This window comes from Tetrao urogallus (genome assembly GCF_951394365.1).
Source record: "Tetrao urogallus genome assembly, chromosome: 2".
Taxonomy (NCBI): domain Eukaryota; kingdom Metazoa; phylum Chordata; class Aves; order Galliformes; family Phasianidae; genus Tetrao; species Tetrao urogallus.
Genome location: NC_136814.1, coordinates 21,889,097 through 21,915,153, shown reverse-complemented (window position 1 = coordinate 21,915,153; position 26,057 = coordinate 21,889,097). Strand labels below are relative to the sequence as shown.

General features: G+C 38.3%; 1 protein-coding gene across 1 annotated transcript in view; it reads right to left on the bottom strand.

Moving 5' to 3' along the window:
* Window positions 1-26,057, bottom strand: part of KCNH1 (potassium voltage-gated channel subfamily H member 1) — a gene marked incomplete at both ends in the record, with an annotated part of 174,653 nt that overhangs the window by 51,832 nt on the left and 96,764 nt on the right. Inside the window, one exon of the mRNA XM_079550195.1 lies at window positions 20,237-20,433. Coding sequence (XP_079406321.1) covers window positions 20,237-20,433 — 197 coding nt within the window. The remainder of the gene's footprint in view (window positions 1-20,236; window positions 20,434-26,057) is intronic.

Below are 26,057 nucleotides of genomic sequence, written 5' to 3'. Positions count from 1 at the left end.
GTTTGTATGCTGCACTGTCCCCTAGACAGTAGTGTTGGTCACCATCCAACAGCAGACAGCTGGTTAGATGGACCTCCAGAGCAACATATTTGCAGTGGCACCTGTGCTCCAAAGGTCAAGTAGAGTCATGGTTCAAGATACCAACCCAATTTGAGCCACATAACTGTGGGTTCAATAGTTACTATCCCAGACCATCCACATTCTTTATATTGTTTTATAGACCTGCTAGATAAAGCAAAGATCTCACTTTTACCTTCATCGAATCACTCTATTGACTCTGCAAACTGCATTCTCCCAAAATAAAGGTGGTTTAGAAACCACAGCATTCATAGTCTCCAATAATACGCATGTAAAAATGGGACAAACTACATGATTGCATGCAGTTTTGGAGTACAGCTTCACCAACGCTATCCACGCTACTGCTTACAAGCAGAAATGAATATAGAGTAAGGCCTCTGCTACCAAGTTTGAATTATAACATTGTAAGACAGGTTTTCATCAGGGCTGAGTTTGTATATCTTTAAATGTTCTAGGGAAAGCAATTTTCTTAATTATTACACAAGAAATTCAGCAGCCTGGTAACATGCTTTGGACTTAACAAGGGATTGTGTGTATTTTCTAAGAACTTGAGAAAAGCTTTTGTAATGTAAAAACCACACATTTCAATTTCAGTAACAACATAAGGTAAAATTTCCGAAGACTCTCAGTAAAGAAAGAAAGAGAAAGGAACACAAGATGAGGGATTTAGACATAAGGGAGTTTATCTTGACACGCATAATAGCTCCTATCACGTTGTTCTGTAATTCTGAAATTCTAATACAGTAATACAAACCTTAAACAATAGTTAGAATTAGGCAGCATGTGTCCCTGAAAGCTCTTTGGAGCTTACTCCAAACCTGTTCCTTCTGCCCAGGAGCAGAGCCAGGAAGAGATGGAATTTATTTATTTTGAACAGCTTATACATCTATTAAATCTTAGCGAGCAATCATGTGATCTGAGAAGCTATGCACAATCGCTTTACAACAAATCCATGCTATTTCACTGCTTATAAACAATGCATCATACATGGATTTGAGAGCAAAGCAAAAAGATGTTGCAACAGGCACAAATTTTATAGGGGTGTTATCTGCAGTGCAAATAAAAGGGGCTCCATATAACAACAGAAAATTGCAAGAGCATTCAATTGTGATTTCTGATAGAATAAGGAATGCTTAGTATTCAATCAGATATCTTAGCAGTAACACAAAAGAGGAATGAAACACAAAAGAGAAAAAGAATCTCTTACTATTCAGGCAGGGTTAGAAAGAAAATCACATTTCTATTTTTGGTCTCTGTGACGTTGGGCACCCATGGCACATGTAAGCCTAACAACCATCATTTACTGATTGCAAACATTTAGCAGGCATGCTGATAAACTCTTTCTTGTAGCTCTGCAGAGATGATGCCATGAAGGAGACTGAAAAAGGAAAACTGCCTGTCTTCCTACCCTGAGAGCAGAGGTATGTGTGAAGGCCACCCCATCTCCCCAACTGTCTGGGCCTCCCAGCTCATCCTCAGATTAGAAAGGGCTACATGCAAAAAGGGTCCTGTCAGTGTCCTGGGAAAAGGGAAGCTACAACGGGCTACAGGCAGCAAGGGTCTCCTGTGCAGACTGTTCCCAATGGCCCACTACTAGACATGACCTGGGAATCTGCTGTGGGCTCTTGGCTGCCATCGTCACTAAAGATGATTTGCATGGTCCTAGACAGCGTGCTCAAAGTGGCCTTACTTGAGCACAGGGGGTTAAAGAGGTGACCTACAGAAGTCCCTTCCAACCCCAGCCAGTCTAACTCAGAAGTACACTGAGTGAAGAGTTACCAAGCTACAAGGGATGACTGGCACACCCTCGTATGCTGTGTTAAGCCTGTTAGCATATATCAGGTGTAGGAACTTTCACATTCCTGAGAAAGATGGTAACTGGAATCTTCACATGGAAAACCCAGCCAGCCCTTGTTCTACTCCTGAGGGGCCCTCAGAAAACAGAAAACCTTACCAGGGTTGAAGATCTCTGTAACTAATTTTAAACCTAAAAACAAGAATGCAAAAGAAATAAAAAGTAATTTCATGTAGTGGCTGCATGGGAAACAGCAGAATTGCATTGCTTGGAGCTCATTTAGGGCCACAGAGCACAAGAGAGTTCTCCCTTGGTGTCTGAGCTGTACCTGAACCTAGCAGAAAGCTCCAGTCCCCACTAGCTCATACAGAAACCTCAACAGGACATGCTGCCTTTTCACATCTCAAGGCCAGGCTGCCACAGCAGCACAAGGAAACAGTGAAATTCAAGAGCAGTCCTTCACTCTGTGAAACTCTACCAACAGATAAATGACATTCTCATAAATAAGGCACAGTGGAAATACATAATTAAGGTCAGTCATCTCTACACAGGGTTATCTAGCTAAACATAGGATTGTGTTTAAAATAAGACTCAGATTTTCTATAATTTGAGAATCCAAATGACAGTTTTTAGTCATATGTCACTACAAGGCACACTAATGCTGTATGAAAATAGCTACAAAATGCAGGTTTACTTTGTATGTTTCTACTCTAAGAGGTATCATGGCTTGCTGGAAGTGCTACTTGACTGACAGGCTCTTTTTCAGGATCTAGCTGACACATACGTCAACCAGAAAGTACCCAAGGAACCAGACTAGGATTCTAGCTGTCAGGATTTAGCTCCAAAGTCTGTCACAGATTTCTTGTGTGATGTTGGGCAGGTCATTTAATGTCACAGATTAAAAAAAAAAAAAAAAAAAAAAGAAAGATGTAGAGCAAAATTATTAATAAGATGAAGCAACTTTTATGGAAAACTCGACTCTGAGAAGCCTAGGACATCCTACAAGGTACTGAACACTTTTGCAATTCCAAACTATCAGACAGAGAAAGATTAGTTCCTAGTCACTACAACAGAAACAAGGCATAACTTCCGTAATTTTTTTTTTTTTTCTACAGACCATGGTTTTTAAACATGCTGACTGCTCCCTGCAGGCAGCAACAGGCAAATTTGAGGGTCTCGATTCGCAACAAGCATTTAACCCTTATTGCATGGAAATAATGAAATAGTATCATAGCCACTGCCCTCAAGCCTGAGTGAAGGCACAGGTAAGCAGGAACTTTTCAGCATTCTGCAGTAACAATTTCCACTGTCCCAAACAAACTTTTTAAAATGAAGTCTAAAATAGGAATAGCATCACGATCATCCCTGGCATATTTTGTGTTCCAAGACAGATCTGCTCAAGTTGAAAAAGCAAAACAAGATCTTTCTGGTTGGCACAGCAATCATTTTATCTGGTAATGCATAGCCAGTAACATGTGCAAGACTCCAACCATCTCAACTGTCTGATAGAGATTCCATCCCTTTCCTTCCAATGCTGTGCTTATTTATTCACCTTGTGTTGTCTCTTAATTAGATTAAAATCTGATACACAACATAAAATTTCTAATTAGTGTAGATCACCTGTGTGAATCCTCAATACCATATCCTACCGTGAAAGGAGCACATACAAATGCAACTTTACATTAAATTCCAGAGGAACATAAAATCTTGCACAGTCTCCCACCTCCTCTTCATCTGCCTAACTTCCAGTAGAATGCTAGAAAGCATTTAAGTTCAAGAGGAAAATACTTGCGTAATCTTTCATCCCTTGCATAGAATAACTTCAATCTGTAAATGCAAGTCTTACTCATGCAGGACGTGGAAGCTTCTTAAAGATCAGAAATACCACTATATGTTATAGGAATCTCACAAATCGTTCAACTTTCAGTTTAAAGATGACAGCTTTTTATCTGTCCTTTTCAAACAAAAATAATGCCACACATTATGCAGAAAATATAAAAACGTAATGAGAAAACAACTGTCTCCCAGGGGAAGAGAGAAAGAAGGCATATTGGTAATGCTGATGGATGCCCTAGCTGGGGTCAGATCCTATATTGACAAGTGCACTGTAAGAACTTGCCCAGAACTGAAGAAAATGAAAGGGACAGATAAGCAGCAGCATGACCCACAGCTCACATCCAGAATCTGCAGAGCTAGCAGACCAGGCAGGGCAAAAAGCCAGCAAGAAATGACAAATGTTTTTTCCTAGGGAAAATTACATACAATAGTTGAATCTATCAGCCTCGTTGCTGCCAAAAAGGGGGAGGGCTCACTAACCAGCTTTCCATTCCAGCTTCTTTCTCACCCTTCTTTCCATCTACCTTGTCCCTTGTTGATATCCAGTGGTACTCATTAGCCCTGAATTCTCGTAACTCCACCCTGTTAAAAAACTATCTTCTCTTTTTTTTGACCAGGTCAGTGTACTGGATAGGCTTGCAGACGGGGCCTGATATTCTACTGGACATAAAATAAATGTCAGGAGCATGCAATCAGAAAAACAAAAGTTGTTCCCCCCTCTTATCTGTTGAGAGCAACCAGAACAGGTAAGAGACACTTCATGTAATTTTCTGAAGCTACAGAAACTTCTAGAGTATAGGCCATCTTTCAATGGATGTCTCTCAAAAGAAGAACAACCTGAGAAGCCCTTTCTGTAACTTTTTTGATTAATAATATATTCCAGAATCACAAAGAGGACAATTCATTTTTGTAAATTTGCACCAATATCCGAGTGGACAAAAGCAACCTCTCTGAAAATAAATACAGAAAAATTTTCTACAGTTATGAAATATTATCCATCCTCCATTCTTCAGTGGGAATGCAAAGCTGATTTTTATTATGAAATATTAACACCCTTATTTCTATACATAGAAAAAAGCTTAGTTTTTTCTGATTATCTGTAAAACTTTCTTTAAGTATAAGATCACCTGGAAGAAGCTGCATGAAGGGCTCCTCTCAACAAAAGTGGAACGCCTAATAGGGCAGTAAGAATGCTAATTGGTCTCTAGTACTAAGGAAATTATCACAGATAATGAAGAATTATTCTAGAGAAGGAAGGCAATTCAGAGAAGACTTCAAAGTGATTTTCTTGCAGTTCCCAATACAATTAATGGATGATAAAAAAAGAAACCTGAATGAAGGCAAGACAGATGAAACAAAGAGGGTAAAGATTAAAGAGCTACTAGAAAGGGCAGAAGTTAAAAGCTAAAATAAAAGTGTTTACCTACATCTATGCACAAATTAATGGGAGATTTACTAAAATAAGACATGTCCATCATTCCAAGAGACACCACCTATGCTGTGTTTGCCCCAAGCAGCCAAATTCATTACCTGGAATTATCATCAGGAAGAAGAAAGAGCAAGTCCCCATAGGTTTTCCTTGTTCAGCTCAGCTCGACCAGTAGGTGTCACAGAAGTCAATGTTATCACTCTGCAGTGATTTCAATCTGTATGGGTATCTAGTTTGAAGAGAACTAAATTACGGTAGTTAAAGTAATTCATTTTAATTAAAAAATAAGTCATTAGGTTTTTCTATGGCTTTCTACCAGATATTTCAAGACTCTTTAAAGAGCTTGGAAAATACACAAATCAAACAGATTGCCAAACATGTCAGCAAATACCTCCACTCTTACAACTGCACTTAGGGCTTTTGTGAGACATTAAATAATCCCTGCTGGCACAGGTAAAAAGAACAGAGATGGTTACTGCACTCTCCCTGATTGTGTGAGTGAGCCTAATGTGCACACAGCCCTCTGGTTTGTTCCCAAACATGCCTGGTCTGTGAACTAGAGCTAGCAAACATCAGGTTGTTGCTGCACTAACGTAAAGCCAGAGCAGTATGATGCATAGAAGGACAAGAATTTCATAGCACTTTTTAAAATGCTTTACTTCAAGAGAAATGGAGAACAAATACACCTGAGAGCTTCATGTCTTTAGCTTCCTTGCTACTGGTGTTTATTCTTCAGCAGCAAAACTTTGATCTGAATATTTTCCAACCCTTCCCCAGCAGTAAGGGAAACAGATGGGCTCATGCTTCGATATAGCGAAGAAGAAAAGCATATGATAGCATCTCCCATCAGGATTCTGCCTTTATGCTTGCCAGTCAGCTGTGCACATATAAAGCCATCATGACTTTGTTTGGCATTTCCTCTGGAACATATGGTGATTTACTATGCCATTTCCAGCACATATTGACACTGTTTTGAATTGCACTTAAATCCTTGTCTACTGCATACACAAACGTAAATACATGTGCTCCATGTTTAGGGGCACGCCTACCTGGTAGCAGAGGAGTCCTCTTGATAGCTATACAGCAGCTGCTGAAAATCCCCCAACTATGATGCCCAGCTCTTTAAGTGAGAATAAATGATCTGATATTTTGGAGGGGGGGAAAGGGGGGTGGCAACATGCTAGAAAGCACCACAGCTTTAAAGTAATGACCTGCATGCAGAGGACTACCAATGATGGGCTAAGCATACTAAAAGGTCTACACTTATTAGCATCCAAACCTGCCCTATTCATTTCTTTCTGGTCCCACTAACAAGAGGATTGCATAGTCATCCAGATACAGATCCAGAAATAGAAAATTATTAGACATATTTAATAATAAGCCCTACAGATACAATGCTTTTCATAGCAGGTAATCACCTGGCAGGTTACACAATTTAACATCCAAGATGTGAGTCAGAGCAAAAAGAGAGGGAGGCTATAAACACATCTGTTAAAAAACCCCACAGATTTAGGCAGTACTCAGTTCATTACCATGATAACACAACTGCAAAGACTAGACCTTCAAAGAACAGGGTAACTTTCCAACAGTAGCAGATTTTTTTTTTCAGCAGAAGATGAAATAATTCTTTCTTCTATTTTTTATTTCTTTAACATTAATATAAAGTATGCACTCTAGGTTTAGCGTAGTCAGAGATCTCATTCAAATTTAATGAAATCAAGAGATCTATCAAATAGCATGCCCTGTAACAAGATTGGAATATTCTTCCACTGTCAGTTGTTTTTTGTCTTTTTTTTTAACAAAATGATTAAAAAAAAACCAAAACCCTGCTAATATTTACATAGTCATATTTGTAACACTATCAAAATGCTTAAGAGAGAAAACTTGATTTGTCTTTTAAGAGAGAAATAATGCCAGTGAATGATCTTTTAGCCCTTAAAACCTAAGGAAAATGACTGAACTTGCAAGATGCATCCCACAGAAGAAATGTAATCTCATAGCTACTATCATTTGCTGTTCCCTGTGCACAGATTCCATCTTTCCTAATACAGATACACTAAGAAACACAACCAAAACAAATCACTATATTGAACATACATTTACTTCTCTAGGAGAGAGATGAGAAAGAATAAACTACACGTGGCAGATGTTCAGATGATAGTATTTTTTGTTATGTACCTCACCAGAAGATGCTCAGATAATATGGAGATAAAGGCAGAATGACAGCCAGAGGAAGCCTGACCAGAACTAAAATCAAGAATTAAATATAGGTATTGTTAATTTAGTGGTACAAGAAATAACACTCATTGGGTGAAAACAGGTTATTAACAGCACTCCTAGTGCCTGCAAAAAAAAAAAAAAAAAAAGCACAAAAACTGTCAAGCCAGCAAGATGTTTGCTTTTAAAAGTCTTATCTTACAGGGAATTAAGAAAGCCAGATAAAAAGCACTCCCGTGTTATGCAAGGCACTTATGTTAGAGGTTCGCTCACCTGAAGCTCCCACGCTTCTGTGAAAAGCTGCAGACTACCGGCTTCAAGGTTTGAGAAAACTTAGAAAGGACTGAGAAGGACATGAACAAGAGTGCTTCTTCAAAGGATCATGTTCAGTCATCAAAACATGGGCTTTCAACAATGGGCTTACCAGAACAGATTTGAAAGTTAAAAGGAGATTACTGCTGTCTTCCAAAGTCTCTGTTCCAGCCTCACCTAACGCTGCACAGAGATTCACACTGAAGAGAGATAAGAAAAGCCTCAGTGTTCTGTATTAAGTAGTTTTGTGGAAACTAGTCATAGCTTTGCAACCTGGGCTCTCAACATGTATCTCACTTCAGGATCTAGGGGAAAGACATCTTTTGGAAAGCATGAGTTTAAGGGGAAATCAAAGCAGGAGCTCTATCCTGGGTAGTAGAGCTAGAACCATAATCAAGGAAATAAAAAGAGTTGATGGAATCTGAACAAGTATAAATCAATGTATTGCAGGCTTGTCTGCCATCAGGACAGGCAGACACACTCTACCAGTGCCCAATAAAAAGGACAGTTTAATTTTGAAACTCTAGCAGCTTGTTCCAAATCTGTTGTTTGCTTCACTGGAGTATAAAACAAAATCAAAATTAAATCATTTGCCTGCTTTTCTAAATCACTTAGGAAATCTAAATGCAACTGTAGTTGTTTAATGGTAAACAAGTAATTTTTGAATTGCAAAAATATCTTTACTACATTATATTATGCTATTAAAGAAAGTTTTTCTGACATCGTCCCTTGTTAATTCTCTTCCTGCATAAAGTGCAAGTTACAATATCTATTCAGTCAAGGAAAAATCAAAATAGAAAACTTTGAAATCCAACATCCTAAGTAAACATGGGGGAGCAAAAGAGCTGCGGAACCAATTTCAGTGCTAGTGGTGGCAATGGTGATGAGGAGACAGTTGGACTAGATGATCTTATAGGTCGTTTCCAACCTTGTGATTCTATGAATACAGCCAAATACTGTTTAACTACCTTTAGCTAAATCATTACAAAGGCAATTAGTTTACCTTGCATTTCAAATCTTCTTCCTACCCTACTCCTACCCGGTCACTCTCACCTTACCCTCTGACCATGCAAACAGCTGATTCAGCATTTACTGAAATTCAGGGGCTTTAAACTGTTGCTGAAAGAGAAATCAGGACATGCTTTGAAGGATCATACATGCAAGATGGCCTTGGGCTGGAACACAACTGTTGCCTTCTCTGCTGCAGCAGATACGACCTGGCAGTGCGCTGAGACTGGCTCAACAAATTCCAAGCTCACACACAATTGCAAAGTAAGTCTGGATAGTCTGACAAGTCCAGCACTCATCCAGCAAGAGCGGAACAGCAGCCTCCCCGCTGATCACATTTCTCTGCAGTGGAAGAACTGCAGAAGACAAGTACTACACCTCATCTGGTCCTGAAAAGCAGCTCTATCACTCATAAATTCCCACAGGAGGAACAGCAGGATCAGTAATGTACCACTGGGTTATTCTGTGGAAGCATCAATTAAGATTTCTTTGCTGATCACTACAGTACAGGCCCAGCAGCATGAGCTGCCCAGCTGGGAGATGGGCTCCACAGCTGTGCCATACATCTTTTGAAGCAGCCTGTTGGATATGCCTGGTTCTAGGATGCTTTGCAGTGGTAGTAAGATACAATGCAGCCCATGCCACCATGGGCTCACATCTGACTACCTAGAAAGTGTTGTGTTAGTAGGGTCAGACTTGGGTACTAGGGTAACCCTGGATTGCACAGATAGCTGAGAAAGAACCCCAGGTACAGGAATGTAATAAAGGCGCTCCTGACTTCTTCACCTTGTTTCATTGGCTGCTTTAGTATTTTTCACAGGGATTGTGAAAGCATGGATGTTGCTGTATTGCAACTTCTGTTGACAGAAAGGGGTGACGGATAGGTTGTCATACAGCAGGATTGGAAGGTTTGTCTCAGTGGCCAGCTAGGGGAAAAGCTGTTGAATAAGACAACTTCAGGTTGCCTTTAGTTGTTTTTATTTCACCCACCTGGTCTGGTTGTGTCCTTAGAATTCTACAAAGTATGCCTTCTTCGACAGCTCTGTTATGACAATGATTGATTCTATATTATATTACTGATTGGAAAATATGGTGAACCAAGCAATACACAATATTTTAATGATAAATTTTTAGAGAACAATGTAAGAACCTTATTAAGCTATTTTCAAAATTATGCCTTCGTATCGCTAAGAAATATGCTGCATACCATGGAAATTACAGAGCAATTAAAGGTTAGACAAACTAACACAAGTTTCTGAAATGTATGACAAATTATAAGCCACAAGTTTTCCAAAATCCCTCTGTGACTGCATGTGGTTGGAATGGTTTAGGTGCAAATGCCAAAGGTCATTTCTGACCTGTCTTGACTGTCAAAAACAAATTACAGTTTTGAATGCTACTGGCAAAGAATATCACAATGCTTTTATGTTAAAGGATAGAACTGTTCCCAAACGACATCTCAAATAAGAGCTTTCCATAATTACTTCTTCTGCTTAGACCAGTGAATTTGTCATTGGATTAAATGTGAATCCCCTTTCATTGATAATCACTGAACACATGTAACCTATTGAACTATCTGACAGAACTTTTTGTCCTAGAAGAGCTGCTGCTGAAGAATTTTAAAATGTACGCGAGGGAAATCAAAGGCTAATAATATGTTTCCAGACTATATCACAGTTATAACAGCAAAGACAATATCCATCTGTTAGGGCTAACAGTATTCTTTTCCTCTGCTATTCTTTTGTATCTTACCCCAAAGCAGGAGTTTCAGGTCCAATCTAAAGTAGTTTCAGGTATATAATGGAAGTCAACAGCAATTTTATGTCCTTTAATCAAGCAAATAACTGGCTATAAATAACATCTCTCCTGTTACTGCAAAGTGACAGTGAAACCTTGAAAAACAATTAACAAATTGCACATCTTTCTTAGAGAAGAATGCCATATGTCTCGGTTCTGCTACCATGCAAAAAATGCTGGAGTTGACGTGATTTATTCAGTTTTTGTACAAATTAACAATAGACATCAACCTTGAAGACTGGAGAAACAGATTTGTCTGTTCTGGTAGAGCTGGGTATACTGTTAACTTCTTTTAAAAGGTACTGTCCTGAGATTTTTGCATGTTTTAAGAATAAAGAAATAAAAACATTTTCAAAAGGGGAACATATTTCTGCTTTTACAGTCAAAGAAAATGCATGCAGCAGTTTACAAAGTAAATCATCCAGTGTGTTACAAAATGATTCTGGCAGAAATTTTCTTGGATCCTCAGTGTAAATGAACTGCTAATAATTTTGTTGCAAGTGTATTTATTAAAGAGTATGTGGGAGAAACAACCAAGTGCGAACTTTATCAGTGGAAGGAGACCCTCCGGAAGCTATGTGGCTGTAAGGGACACATGCAGGAGGAGTTAGTGTAGATGTGGTTTGTCAAAGTACAAAGACTTAAAACAAGGTATGTATTGACCTTTTTGCTTTCTGTATTTGGAAAAGACTCCAGAAGACTGTGACAAAAAGAAGAAACACCTAAGTGTATGGGAACAAAACCATACATTATTCAAGTTTCAAGCACTATCTTAATCACATGCCAGCTTTTCGCATTCATAATGCTGTACTAAATTAAAAATTGCTTAAGCAGACTCAGCTCCTGATAAAAATATTACTCAGTCTCAGAACTCACTTAGGATAGAATTGAGAGACAATATATCTGAACTGTGGATAATTAAGATCACTTCATGTCAAGCTACACAGTAGCTGGAGATGGTGCTACATCTATTCCAAGTCCTATACAAAGAGCATTTGGTGACATTGAGTATACTCTGAGTAGTCTCCTGCCGCAGGCTTCTGTTGAGGGAGATATTACTGAACTAAACACAACTACCTGTGCACTTACACAGGACACTGAAATTCACGCCTCATTTTGGAATGTAATAAACAGAAAGAGAACCAAAAGTAGAACAAAAAACAAAGTGAGAGCAATAGGGAGAATAATGACTGCATTGTCAGGCAGGGCTGGTACCCTCTCCAATTCACTGATAAAAACTATGCTAAGAACACTTAGCACATTCATTTGCACAGGGCTTTAATGCTCTACATCACTGTCAGGTATCACATTTCTGTTTGAAATTCTGAATCTAAACAAGAAGTTGGTGTGAAAATGTCCTTTCTTTTGAAGAGGTGATCATACATAATTCAAGGCAAAAAAATTACAAAACCAGTTGTCTGGTGGAAAAAAAAAAAAAAAGAAAGAAAGAAAGAGGGAGTGATTCACGATCCTCCTCTCATCATATTTCTGTGAATTCTTGTACTAAGCCACAGCCCAACACAAAGCCTTCTGTACCACTTTACTTAGCTGTGGCAATAATGGGCAGCCATGGCCATAGCGTACGACTGGAAAAGTGCCATATCGAGTTCTGTTTGCAATTGTTTTCTTTCCATGATGTTAAAGCTTACTGGATTTAAAATCAAGAATTTTCACAAGGCCACACCTTATGGTTACTCCACTTCACATTCAGCAGTCAAACACTTCAATGTCATACTGGAATGGGCAGCAGCCTGTAAAGCAGGTTTCCATTAGACACCAAATCACCCGTGTGATTGTTTTGAGGCAAGCTTGAAACTCAGGTGCTCATACATGGCATGGTCCTGTCTGTATCTCCTCAGCAAGACACATGTTCAAAGGCAACTAGAAGGCTGATCCTCAGTTATGCATACAGGAAAAATAGCAGGTGTACAATCATATGGGATAACATCACTTCAGGCTCCTCTCAGTGTTCATGAATCAAGCTGGGAAATGGCTTTGTTTAAAATGCCTTTACAGCATTTGTCACATTTTAGGTGAGCTAGTTGTTCTATGCATGGTATCAGAGGACGAGTGTAAAGACTTAGCTCAAGCAGACAAAGAGGAAAAGAACTCATTTGGCTCGTTCTGCAAGAGCTCACAGTTAGGATTTGGTCTGGAGCAGAGATCACAACTTCTTTGCACAACATTAGTAACAGTTCCTGGAAGTTCACTTTTTTGTATAAGGGGTAGCTATTACACCTTTCACTGGAGAACTGAAGAAAGGATCATCCTGATCAATTAAATAATAACATTTGATTGCTCAGAGATGTAGATTTGCCATGCAACTTTCTTACTGCACAGCTATTCTTTTTCTTCTGTGCCTTGAATGGATTGAGTAGTTCTATGAGTAAAGCTTTTAGCAACCTTAGAGAATACCATAAAATCAAGGCTGTCATGTCAGGAAATCATACTCTTTCAGTAAGAGTTTGTCCTGGAGTCAGCTAATTCTCAGACCTATATTCCCAGACCACAGACATCAGAGATCAATTTTAGAGTTGGAAAACAAAACAAAACAAAACAAAAACAAACCATTGAAAGGCATTAGTTAGGTCACTGCTCTGTCTTTACCTTGTTCGGTAATGCTGTACAGTGCATGCAGTGCCACGGCGAAGGCAATCAAAAAACACAACTACCAGGGCACACAGGTTGTTGAGATGCTGACATGACTGGTGTCATTGACAGATCACATGATAGATAGAGCACATACAGCAGCCTGGACAGCAGTGTTACCTTATTGAAAAAAAAAAGTACATGCTGTTTGATTTACTTAAGAGATTCAGCAACAGGCAGACAAGTTATTATATATATACACAGATACACAAACAGAAATGACAAGCACCAATATATAGAGATCTAGAAATTAAGGCCGCTTGGTTGCAGTAAAAGACAGAATCAAAGCTTTGAAGAAAGCACAGAAACTTTGAATTTCCATGCAGCATCTCCTTTCTTTGTACCAGCATGATCCAGAACCAGACAGAGGCATCTCAGTGCACTGAAAGTAAGCAGGTGTTGCACAGCACATACATACTTAAAGCAGGAATCACACAACACAGATGAGTGGCTGCTAGTCTCCCTTGTGGAGACATATTATGCTTCCCTTACTTATATAATTAAAAAAATACCAGTTTAAACTAAGTACTGTTCTTGTTGGTTTTCCTTTTTTTTTCTCCCCCTTTCCTACAGAAGTACTAACATTCACCATTCTCACAATGAAGACCAGATTTCCCAGCCAGTATAGGTGAAGCTATAATGTCTTTAGAATTATTGTCTTCTGTCCCAGCTGGTGAGCCAGCATTTAGAATTATCTACTTTAAAATGCATCAGCAGAGCTATTCTGAGGAATCTTCACAATAAGTGAGCCTTGTCTGTATTAAAACTCTTTCTATGCTTCACCCTAAGTGGGTGAAGGAGGAGAGAAAACAAAGTAATACATTTTCTTTTGCTGGGATAAACAAACTGGTGTGGGTGGTTTTGTGTTAAAAATGAGAGAATCATTTTTTATGTTAACTTTCTATTGCTCATAGGAAAATAGCTTCACGAAACCATATAAGCCTATTTTTTTTTTTTAAGATTAAAATATTCTAAAAACAAATGTTATTTTTCTCACCATTAACTGTATTTTTTTTTTCAGAAGAGGTTTACCATATATGGAAAGACTATAAACACTTCAGATACTGAAAAGGTCAGAAATTTTCTTTCTTTCTTTTATATTTAAAACTGAATATTTTGGGGTTGTTGAGAAAAATAAAAACAACCTTTCACAAGCAATTCAAGTGGGTCTACTCAAACTGTGATAAAAAGTGAGAAAACGTTGATCCTATTCCTGGATTAATGAATAAAGTACTTAATCTCACTTTCGGAAGGACCAGCACATGTTCCTTTTACTGCTTTTTTTTTTCCCCCAAATACTGACATATAACTGGAATGGCTTTCATTGACACAACACTGACACAGATTTCCATACTTAAAAAGCACATTGGGAAATAGTTTAAATAGTTTAGTTCTGATTTTATAAATTCAGACTGTACAATTCTAATTGATTTCTCAGGACACAAGTGATCATAAATATTTAGTGACCAATACAGAAAAAGCTCTCTATGATAACAGAAGAGAAAATACTCTCTCACTGAAGATAATTTGAGACAGTTCACCAACTTCACAAAATAATCATAGTCTTTCATTTTAAGATGAACTGTAATTCAAAATTCATTTTATAGTGGTTATAATTGGTTTCATTTATAGTTGGCTATTAATATCTATTATCAGTAGCTCACCTTCAGTTTTTACTGGTGAATGGCCTATCAGAATTTCACCAATTTAATAGTCTTTTGGAGAAATACACTTCTTTCTTTTCATGACATATTAAGTTACTTCTTTATGACAATTGTACATACATTGTATTGCAGCATCTACACATATGAAAAACTGCTGATTATTGACAGCAGCAGAAGGCATCTTAAATGATGAATTTTTCAAATCAGTTTAGAAGCAATTAGCCATTAAGAAGATTTTAAAGAAGCATTTCATTTCTTACACGGATCAATTTAGTTTACAGCTAAAATTTACATAAGAATGTATTATATACTAATACAATCAACAGAAAATTTTATAATCTTAGAACTTCCTACTTTACCCTATCTTGCTGTTGTATGCATACATTCCCACTAAACAAACTGTATCAGTTGTCTGTAACCCAGTCCTTCCCTGCAGAAGCATAGGACCCTAAGGCTCAAGGCCATACAGACTTAAATTAACAGAAATAAATTAAGGTTACAAAAGCTTTGAAAACTAAACCTTAAGGTGATACATCTGAAAGGTAATGGAGTTCTCTGGGCTGAATACCTCATATTCATATTTCTATGAGAAAGAACAGAGTTGAGTACTAAAGATTTTATTCTTGGGAAAATAGCTACATTCTCTTTCTTCTCATCAAATCTAGCACTCCACCCAATTCATAGATCCATGCAAACATTTCAGTCAGGTTCAGTGTCCTGGGTTTTCAGGGTATGAAATGCCCTGAAAGAATCAAGTGAAGAATCAAGATGCTCTTCCCAAAGGGCTTTGTGCAACTGTTTCAGTGAATACAAAGAAAATAGAAAGAAGCAACCTGTCAGTTTGATAATTCTGAAATCCATCAACAAATGATCCAATATTCTAAAATTAAATTTAAATTAAAACCTTTCACTTATTTTAAGAAAGTTTTGTTAAAATATTCCAGCAGCTCAGTCTTCTATATCAGGAAGAACTCTGAGATACCAATTTTGTATCTTTGTCATGAAAAAAAACTGGAAAACTTGTCATGTGAAAAGACGAAATACAAGGCCACGGATTGTGGCTTTGAAAACAACTTGCTGCCAGTCCCTGAGAGATTTAAAATGAAGGCTTCAAGCATTCCTTGCTGAAACGTCTGACCTAAGAGAGATCTTCTCTCAAGTTAGAGCTTACATTATTAAAGGGAAGAAAGATGAAGCTAATGCTGAAAAGAGCAACTGTATTTTTTAAATTGCTTGTAGAAAGAGATGGTGGGAATCCCTTCCACTGGCACAGTTGGGATTGCACGGAATATGCACACCACTAAATGTACAGAAGCAATCTTACATCAACACAGAGACAGACTACACTGTTGCAATCACTGCTGTCTCAAGATATAACTTCTGAGCAGGACCTCTGGTTTCAAATCGCTAAATGATGCTTGCTTTGTAAAAACGCGGTGCTCTTTGACATTCCTTTCAGTCTTACAAAATCCCAAATAACGTACCTACATCCCACTGCACTCTTTTATTCCAGGACACAAATTTTAACTTCTGGTTGCCTTTGATCATGATGCTCCAAAGTATTCAAAATTAGTCATTTTATCTCTATCCAGGCTAAAATAGCTTACTGGAGAAATCTCAGCTTAATAAATTATGTATAACAACTCTCTCTTTTATGTAGCATGCAGGATCATTTGAGCTATAACATCATTTATGGCTGCAGCAGAATGAACTGAGCAAATACACTGTGGTGCTACCCAGTAAGAGTAAATATTGGTCGCAAAGCTCCTACACGTAAAAAGAAACATCTGCTAATACCCAAACACTTACAAATGCTGTCTAGGACCCTTCACTTTTTTTTTTTTTTACAGAAGGCTCTTCATCCCAAGCAAAAGACAAAAAGCAGCTATCACACAAGCTTCTTATGGTTCTTCTAACCAGGAGCTATGAAGACCAGGATGGAAATCCAGAAGCACATAAGTATTTGTAGAGGAAAAATAGACCTCCACTCAGCCTGCTGCCCTCTGAATCTATAACACTTATTTTTTGCCTCACACAGCCTCCAAAAGGATGATTTTGTCACTTGTCCTCACTATCTACACTATGGTTCCAGTCTGAAATTCCGAAAAGAGAGAAAAACATTAACCTGCTTTAATTTCACAGCATTCTTAGAGTAAGACACACACTGAGAAATTTGCTGTCAGCTTCCTTTCAGCTGCAAAACCCTTGAGGCTGACACAGCCACCTGCAGCTACGGACTGCAGTTTCAGTCTCTTAAGATGCTGGAGCCAGAGAAGTAGCAGCTGCCTCTCCCCCTGCTTCCACTTACATCAAAATTTCAATGACTAGTAGCAGAAGGAGTTAATTAAAGGTCTCCTTTCTCTTCTCCTTTAGGAAAAATAAGCTTCCTAAGTCTGAGTTCCAGACAGAGGTAACCAGACAGCTAATAACTTTGTGAGGGATTTCAGACGCCTGAGGAAACTGCTCAGGGAGTCACCTGACAGCAGACTGACAGTTTCAGAAAGGAGGATATTCCACTGGTGTCTGCTGAGATGCTGAGTGAAAGGAAACTTCCTGGCACAAGGACAGCCATAGCCTAGCAGGGACAGGGCACCAGAGGTGTCTCCCTCAGCCAGGCAATCCTCCGACCTGACAGGCAACAATAGCTAGCAGGGAGTAAGTGGGGCATGCAGGTGGAAACACGTCAAGATCAACAGGGAAAGCAGCAAAAAGGAATGGAGGGAGAGCCTGGAAAAGGCTTTTTACCTTGACTAAATCCGGCGCTAGAGTGAGCTAAGGTCAGGACCAATTGGTTTTGATACCTTAAATACCTGCATAGCTGCATCTTTCTATCACAGTCATTAGCAATCAGATCCAGAGCCCAGTACCTGTGGGGGACACTGCTCCCCTGGCACTGCTCCAGGTCGGAGTGACCCATCTCCTGAGGGGGAGACCCAGCAGCCAAGGAGAAGACACGAACATGGCAAAACAGCACTAAAGGTTACTAAAGCTAGGCAAAACCTGGGTAAAAAGCACCCTGCAGTACGCAACGAGACAGCACCATGGCCAAGTTAAGGCATACTGCACCCTGAAGATGGGGACTCCTCAGAGAAAAATACACCTAAAAGATCATACAGGGAAAAAAGAAAAAAAACAAAACACAACCAAGTAGCTTTTCCATTTGTTTGGCATTGGTATGAATATATTTGGAGGTTGGTAGCCCTGCATGTGGCAGGGGGATTGGAGATTCATGATCCTTGAGGTGCCTTCCAACCCTGGCCATTCTGTGATTCTGTGAATACATAGAATATAACCTCAAGCTAGCTCAACACTTTTGGAGTCAGAGATGAAACTGTTTATTGAAATGAAAAGGGTAATTCTGATATTTATATCCTGAAGGATATGCAGTACATCACAAACGTAATTCGCAAAGATACCAGTTCATCTGAATTCTGCAAAATTCCATTTTCAGAAATAGACCAGGAGGAGTGCTAGAAGCAACAAGCCAGGGAGCTATTTCTATACAGAATTCACATTTAAACCAGATTAAATTCCAAACTCTAAAAAGCTGCCTTTTCATGTGCATTTTCTCCAGCCTCTAAAGTACCATACCTTCTCTGCATTTCCAAAAGCATACGCTATTTACTTAACATTTGCATTCTGATTGCAGTCGGTCTTCTTTCAATAAAAGAATTAACTTCACAGTCTGCTAACCTAGAACCATCAAACTCTCACTTCCACTATCAATCACTGCCACTTTTCTGCTGGCTGCAACTCAATTAAAATCCAATTATTTGAATAACTGGATGGAAACTGCTGTCATAAGATGTACCTTTTAACTAGGAACATTTTGTGAAGAAAACTGACTGCACAGGAGCTACAATACTGTGGTTTAAAAGTGATTTGTAAGATGGACTGGGAAAGGCTACGCTAATAAACATGGAGGGAAAGAACATCACTTCTGGAGCAGGCATTCAATTATAAAATTGGAACTTCTGGCTCAAGGCAAAGCCAAAATCATATGCCTCTGCCAGCCTTGCTGTGTGCATCAAGGAAGTTGGTCCTTCTACGCTGAGAATTTTTACTCTGATTTTTACTGATGCTGAAAAAAAGATACACATTCCTAGACCACCTTACAGTAAGTACCCATAGTGCTATTTTAAATCATGCCAGAGTCAGTGATGCAGATGCTCCAAAGGACCCAATACTAATTCCTTTTGTTCCTCACATTATTAAAACCAGGTGAATAGCTGGGTTTTAATCAGGATGTATGCCTCAGTCTCCTTCCAGCTATAGGTATTTTCCTTGTCCTGTAGGAACTCAAGACCATTTGACAAAGCACTCTGTGGGGAAGTCTGCCATTATGAATTTGCTTCTTAGTTTTAAATACATACATCACCAAAGCTGTGGTGCTCAACACTGAAAAGCTAAATTCTCTGATACTGCTAACACACACAGACTAAAAGAAAAACATTATCACACTATTTTAATTTCAATGGGTTAATTCTAGGTTAAAAAATAATAATACTCTAGGCTTGAAGGCTAACTTTTCACAACAGACTTCAAAGACAAAACTATTTCTAATTTTTCAGGTATAATTATCTAGGACTTAGTTGGCACCCAGAAATTACCATGAAGGAAGTTTTTAGGAACAAAAAATCTCCTACCAAACATATTTCTTCAGCTAATTTCAAGTATCCTTATATCATAATATTCTTCTAAAGCAAGTAGACCTGATCCAACTTATTTTCAGTGTAATATTGTTGCCTTCTTTGCAGTATCATAATATCATAGTGACTGAATTACACCTACTATGGTCAATTTCTACAGCAATGGTTCATTGAAGAATTAAAATTCAAAGAATTTAAAAAGGAATATTAGGTTATGATGATTCATGTTGGACAAAATACTTTGAAACAGCGCACAGGAAGAAATTAAGACAGAGAAAGCATCAAGGATAAGAAAATGGAAGCATTAATTAGGCAAAGTAATTCCAAAATCTAATTGTTAATAAGGGATATAAATCTTGATAGAATTGTCCAAGTTCATATTACTTTCCCATTGTGATCGCAGTTGATTTTTATTCTACATAATTAGATTTCATACCTTCTCTTCCATCTTCCTTATACTTCAGGCAACACACCTAATGTCTTTTTAGCTGCTTTACAAAATAAAGTAGTTAACTCTGTTTCATTAAAAGCGCATAACAGATTGCAATTATGCTTAAATCTGTTCACTTCAGAGAAATACAAGACTTTCACATGTACATAATCCAGATCTCTCTAAAGCACTGGAATAAACGCATATGGCCTTTTGACTCTATATGCTAGCCACGTCTTTTAGGCAAGGTCTGAAAAAACATCTTCCAAGGGAGGTGATGAAGAATGTCACAATTCAAGCCAATTTGGGTTTTCATACAGACAGGCCTTGGAAGTGAACATTTATATAGTATGTTAAATCAAAGCTACTTACTCTTTTTCTCAAGTTGTAAGTCAAAATGAGATTTCTGGAGAAGGAGTGTGAAAAGGCTGTATAGAACTCCAGCACTTTCTGCAAGGCATCTCTCTTAATCACATGAAGATCACAGTAGGTCAAAGCCCTTACATTTGCACAGGACTGGGCAAGGGTGGACTCCTTCCAGAAGACATCACCAAAAACATCTCCTTTGCCTAGAAAAAAAGAAGTAGCGTTGCTTTCAATAACAGTGCTATTTCTGCCAAAAATATTAAAGAGCATACATCTCACTTATGAAGTCACAGTTCTTCCATTCTGGCTGGAAAACAAGCTCTTTTAAATATTCCATTGATAACCTTTTTTCTGTTAATTATAACAGCCGAGAAAATTTTGTAAAAATGAATCACAATCAAAAAGTGTTTCCATGTAACAATTCCCCTTTAACTGTCAATAAAGATTCTTCTCTTACAGTCAAGGAAAACACTTCAGTCTTGGTTCATATTATCTTCCTATTTCTTTTTAAGAGTTTAACTGAGAGGAAATCCATTTTCCCTTTCTTCGTGTAACTGATGTGTTTCTTACAAGTTGTTGAGTTTTCTTAATCTGGCTAACACCCACTGTTGTGTCAATAAACTCAGTGCAGTTATAGGCTGCAACAAAACTTTGCTATGCATCACTATTAAAGTAAGTGGGGCCTGTTTTGTGAGATCATCAGTAGAAAGGTTCACCTTTACAACAGCATGAAAGAGCAGATCTGATGGCACTAGTGCTTTCCAACTGGTAAGTCTCAAAAAAAAAAAAAAATCTTCCAGTAGCTCTTTGTGTTGTGTCCCCATATAATACAGCATAAGTTTAAGATAACAGTTTTGTTGAGAAGAAGATGAGTACAAGTGAGTTACTATCAAGACAATACTGACAAGAATATTCATATTGTTATATACAGGAAGACGGAAAATACACCGTTCCTAATAACCTTCTCACAAATGTTCCTACATACCCATCTTTATTAGCCTGGGGACAACCAAAGAAATCCTGAGGAATGAGAATATCTGCACTCATCTGGGCACTACAACACATGGCAGGTATTCCAAAATCTGCCCAAAGAGCAGTCCCCAGGGTGGATTTCACTGGTCATCCTGACTCAGGCTGAGCACAAAGGGGGGTGTCTAGGAGAAAATTACCAGCTGCTTTCCAGAGTAATGGTTGCTTTTTTTTTGTTTGTTTTGTTTTTCTGCTTGCCAACATGCAATGCTAACAAAGTAAGAACATTCAGATGTTCTCTTGGTAACGAGTAACAACACTGTTCTCGTTTTGAATGATATTTTTCTCTTAAATTTCCACTGTGTTATATCACCAATGCAAATCTCTTCTAAGACAAAGCAACAAAGGAAATACATCCATAATGTCTACAAAGTTGTGCTAGGATTGGTTATTCACTTGTTTCACAAGTAATCATTTGCCTGTAGTCATTCTTAAAGCCCAAGCATCAAGATATATATTAGTTTATTGATTTCACCATGGCCTTTTTAGGTTTTTTCCCCAAATAAGTAGTCACACATAAAAGTCTAAATTTGACCCAGAACATTCATGCCAGCCCTTGAGCTCTATATCCAACCTTTACACAATCTCTTCCATTAGACACCAAGTATTTTCTCTTTGAGGGTAAGTTATCTCAGCCTGATGACACACAACACCGTAGCACAATAAGCAAGGCTTCATACTGATGTGCTCCTAAAGCCTCCACAGATGCCTGTGCATTCCACCTGCCAGGGACCAGTTTTTCCCTGAATGCTTGATAACGGTGTAGACTGCCTTTCAGTTTCAAATGCATACAGACACTGAAGCCATCTGTAAACACGTTTTTCCCCAAAGAGTTAGGCAAAAGCACCATAATCACATCCTTTCTACTGCTGTCACTTTACACAGGGCAGCATCAACATCTAGCAGTACTACAAAGGTTGCATATCATGGAACATGGTGGTTGCCCAACAGGTAACTGCAGTTACTTTTCATTTTTAATGGCACTGACTTTTCATGTTTTCAATTATTTAAGCGCACGCTTTTTTCAGTAGATGTCTTAAAAATGGCCTACAAAAATAGCTTCCACACAGTCAAAATAGTACATCATCCTTAAAGCGTTTAGACAGGCGAACACACAATATACAAAATTGAAATGAAAAGACTTTTATGCACCATAAAAATTAATACGTTTCATTAGTAAAAATTGATTGTTTGCCTTTGGAATAAATATGTTTTTACTTGGAATCTTCCAGGCAATCAGCTAAACAACTGTTCTAATTAACACTCTGAAAACTGTCAAGTATAGAAATGTGCTGTCACTGATGAGCAACAGTCAGAACAGATAGTCCAAGCATAAAGGAGAGAAATTCCAGCTTGTGTCTAGGGCTATTTCTTAATCTCTCCAGAGAAGGTTTTGTATCATAAAAAGACACAATAATTATTCTAACGCCCAACAGCAACATGAAATCTAATTAATACAATGCAACTACAAACAATGTGTTGCTCTGTGTACATAGGAAACGAAACACAATGAACAAGTTAGTTAGGTTTTATCTTTTCACAAATTTAACTGCTTCCCACATAATGTACGAAGACAGTCATGCCCTTCACCTGTGCCAGCAGCTCCAGTTTCCTCCTGCTATTTGCAGCTCTCCCAGAACTCTGCTCTGCAATGAGGGCACTGCCAGGTGGTTCCCACTTGTGGCAAGAAGCACACAGGAGAGGTACGTCTGCTGGATGCATGCTTACAAGTAATGCATGGATCAAAAACTGAGTCAGATCACAGGAGCCTCACATTTTATGAAATAAAGCAAGCTAAAGCAAGACGCTGTACTATTTTCAATTAACAACAATTTCCTTGAAATTAATTGCTAGAGCTCTAGATAAAACCAATCCCATATAATGGTCAAATTTCCAAAAAAAAGGCAGACATACAAGCATCACACTGCTTTACTTCTATAAAGTCCATTTTTTAAATGATGCATACTTAATGTCCTTCTGCTTACACGTTCTCCATAAGGTAAGAACAAGCACTTAGAAAAAAGAGAATAGAAGAAAGAAACTGTTCTATCAAGAACACCAGCAATTGGAAAGAAGAGCAAGGTTAACACTTAAACTCATCAGAATGTGTTTGGCAAAGTCTAAGGCATCATTAGAGAACCCGAGTCAAAAACCTCCTTTTTTACATAACTCCAAGTTATACACATCACCTTGAAGAAAGATTAAAAAGCCAGAGAAATGCAGATGGCCATTTGTCAGTACTTTGCATTTCTCATTCCCAGTCCCCAGAATTCCAGACATTTGCCAGGAACACTACCTATCAATCATGCTTAAAGTGGATGATCTAAGCTTTCACTATTAATCTTTTAATTTCCCTCTGGTTTTGTGGGCTGAGGACCTTTTCACACTCAGCACAGCACGCACTGGAAAACCAAATAGTTTTCTGCCTTTTATGTTTGCTTGTTTAATTATAACAAGTCCCCAACCCTGATACAATTAAACTCTAAAGAATTATTTCATATAACCAGCACCTTCTGTTTCCATGCTTATTCTTTCCCAGTCTTTCCTCTACATCAAATTTGATGTTCATCTTAAAGAGAAATTAGAATTTCTCTTTACCACTGCAAATTCAGACAGAGTCAGGCAAAAGATCCACATCCACTCTGCCTCCAAAAACCAGCACTCGGAATGAACATCTAAATACTGCAACTTAGTCTAGTGTTTTGCTGATTCTGTTCAGGAACAGAGCTATGCTCACACTTTGAGCCACACTGCCATGATGTGCCTACTAGAACAACTCTTAGTTTCTGCTGTACTGCAACAGGAAATATTGGAAAGCTCACAAACAGAAGATACTCCACGCTATTCATAAAACATCATGTGAAATATCTCGAGTGACAAAAACGCTTAGATCACTTCTTGGTTCTAGAAGTCTCAGTATCATGGTACAATTTTGGTGAGATGCAGGTAATAAGTGCTGGGCAGGGAGAAGGGGCCAGGGATTTGTATATTAAACTTCTCCCAAGTCAGCATGGACGTTCGTGGCATTTACGCCAACCCAAGGATTTTCAGCACATCAACCGAAGTACTTATCTCAGAATCACTCCCAAATCAATAGTAATAGTTGCTGCAGCAGCTAATACCAGTCTGACTCAGGTCCCCTCCAGACTTGTTCCTTCATCAGCATGTTTGAACAGTAGACAAAACGTGATCTGACATGGTCTCAGTAAACCCAACACAATCCAAAAGAACCAAACTCTACTCAATGCAGAACCAAATTTATCTTGGAAATCTGGTGTCAGCAAATACTGTTATCTGTGATGCTGATCAGATATCTACTGCAGCTGCAGCACCTGCACAAGCAGATTCCCAGCACTGCTCCCCAGAGTGCATCACAGCAAAAATAAATTTTCCTATGGATGGTGCATTGTTTTAGGCAAAGAACAACTGTCAGCCAAAAAAACTAGAGCTACAGTTTGGCATCAAGGTGGAACATGCAGTTTTTGTCCCAGTATTGTGTCCCCATAACAAACTGTGCAATCCAACAACCACTGCATAGTCAGTAGCTTGGCCCTCCAACACATTGCAGCCAGCAGGAGGTGATGCATGGGAGCAACCTGCTACTTTAGACTGTCTTAAGATTTCTCGAGTTCAAGCTGAAGCATGTCATAGTAATCGAACAACCAACTGAGAATGTACTTTTCCATTAACTAGAGGCACTTAATTACTCTTTTCCTCCATAAGGCGGAAAAGAAAAAAAAAAAAAAAGCCCAAGTATCAGTCCTACTGAAACCAAAAGAACTGTTACAGTGATAAAAAAACCCAAACTGCACTTTCAGTGATTTGCGAGGTGCACAAATGGAAATACACTGTATCTGTTCATGCTTTAAAACACAGATTGGCATCAGTGTTGTAGTTAGCTTACTATACAACTGAATCAATTTTCTCAGTTTAAGAACACTACAAGAAAAAATGGAAGTATTTATTTCAAAGGACTGGATGAGAAGCAATAACATATGAATTAGTTACAGCTACAGTTTCTATTATTATTATTGTGTTTATTTGTCTCTGTGAATAGAGTATGGATTATGTGTCGATATTTGACTTAATGTGATAAGAAGAACAGCTTTAAGACGTTAGCTGAGCTCAGCAAGATTTCCTCACTAAAAGCCAAGAGGCTGCATCAGAATCATTCATCCTTAGTTGCTTTTTACTAGTTACCATAAAAAGTCATAATAAAGACAAGTTTGTACCAAGCTCAGAAGACATGGAAGTTGCCAGCTCAAATAACGAGTCACAAATGTACTTGAATTTATTTGCATTTGCTAAGTAATGGGAAAAAAAAAAATACAGCTCAGTTTGTGTTGTCATTGCATGAACAGTGTTACTTCAAAACCCCTACATGAAGGATTGTATTGCAGTATCCTTGAGGTTCTTATCTCCAGTGACTTAGAAACAGGCTTTATGTTATAAGCTTCAAGCAACAGCTGGGTTAAAACCTTTACATTTTAAAATCTCTTTTTTCTTTTCAATTTCAGACAAAAGCTTTCACAAAAGTTTAAAGAATTGGATTTTGCCCTCTAGAATAAATGTTTTGAAACATACCTCTGAAAAAAAAACCAATATTTTGAAACCTGTAGGCAATGAAGTAAAATATGCAAGTGCTCCATAAATATTTGTAGGCTTAATTATTGTCTTCTCTTCATGCCTCTATTTGGAGAGAGGTATACAAGTGTATACAATTGTGGTGAGTGAGCCTTCCAAATCCTCCATATCAAGGAACATACTGGAGTCTCATCTCCACCATATCTCAATGTTG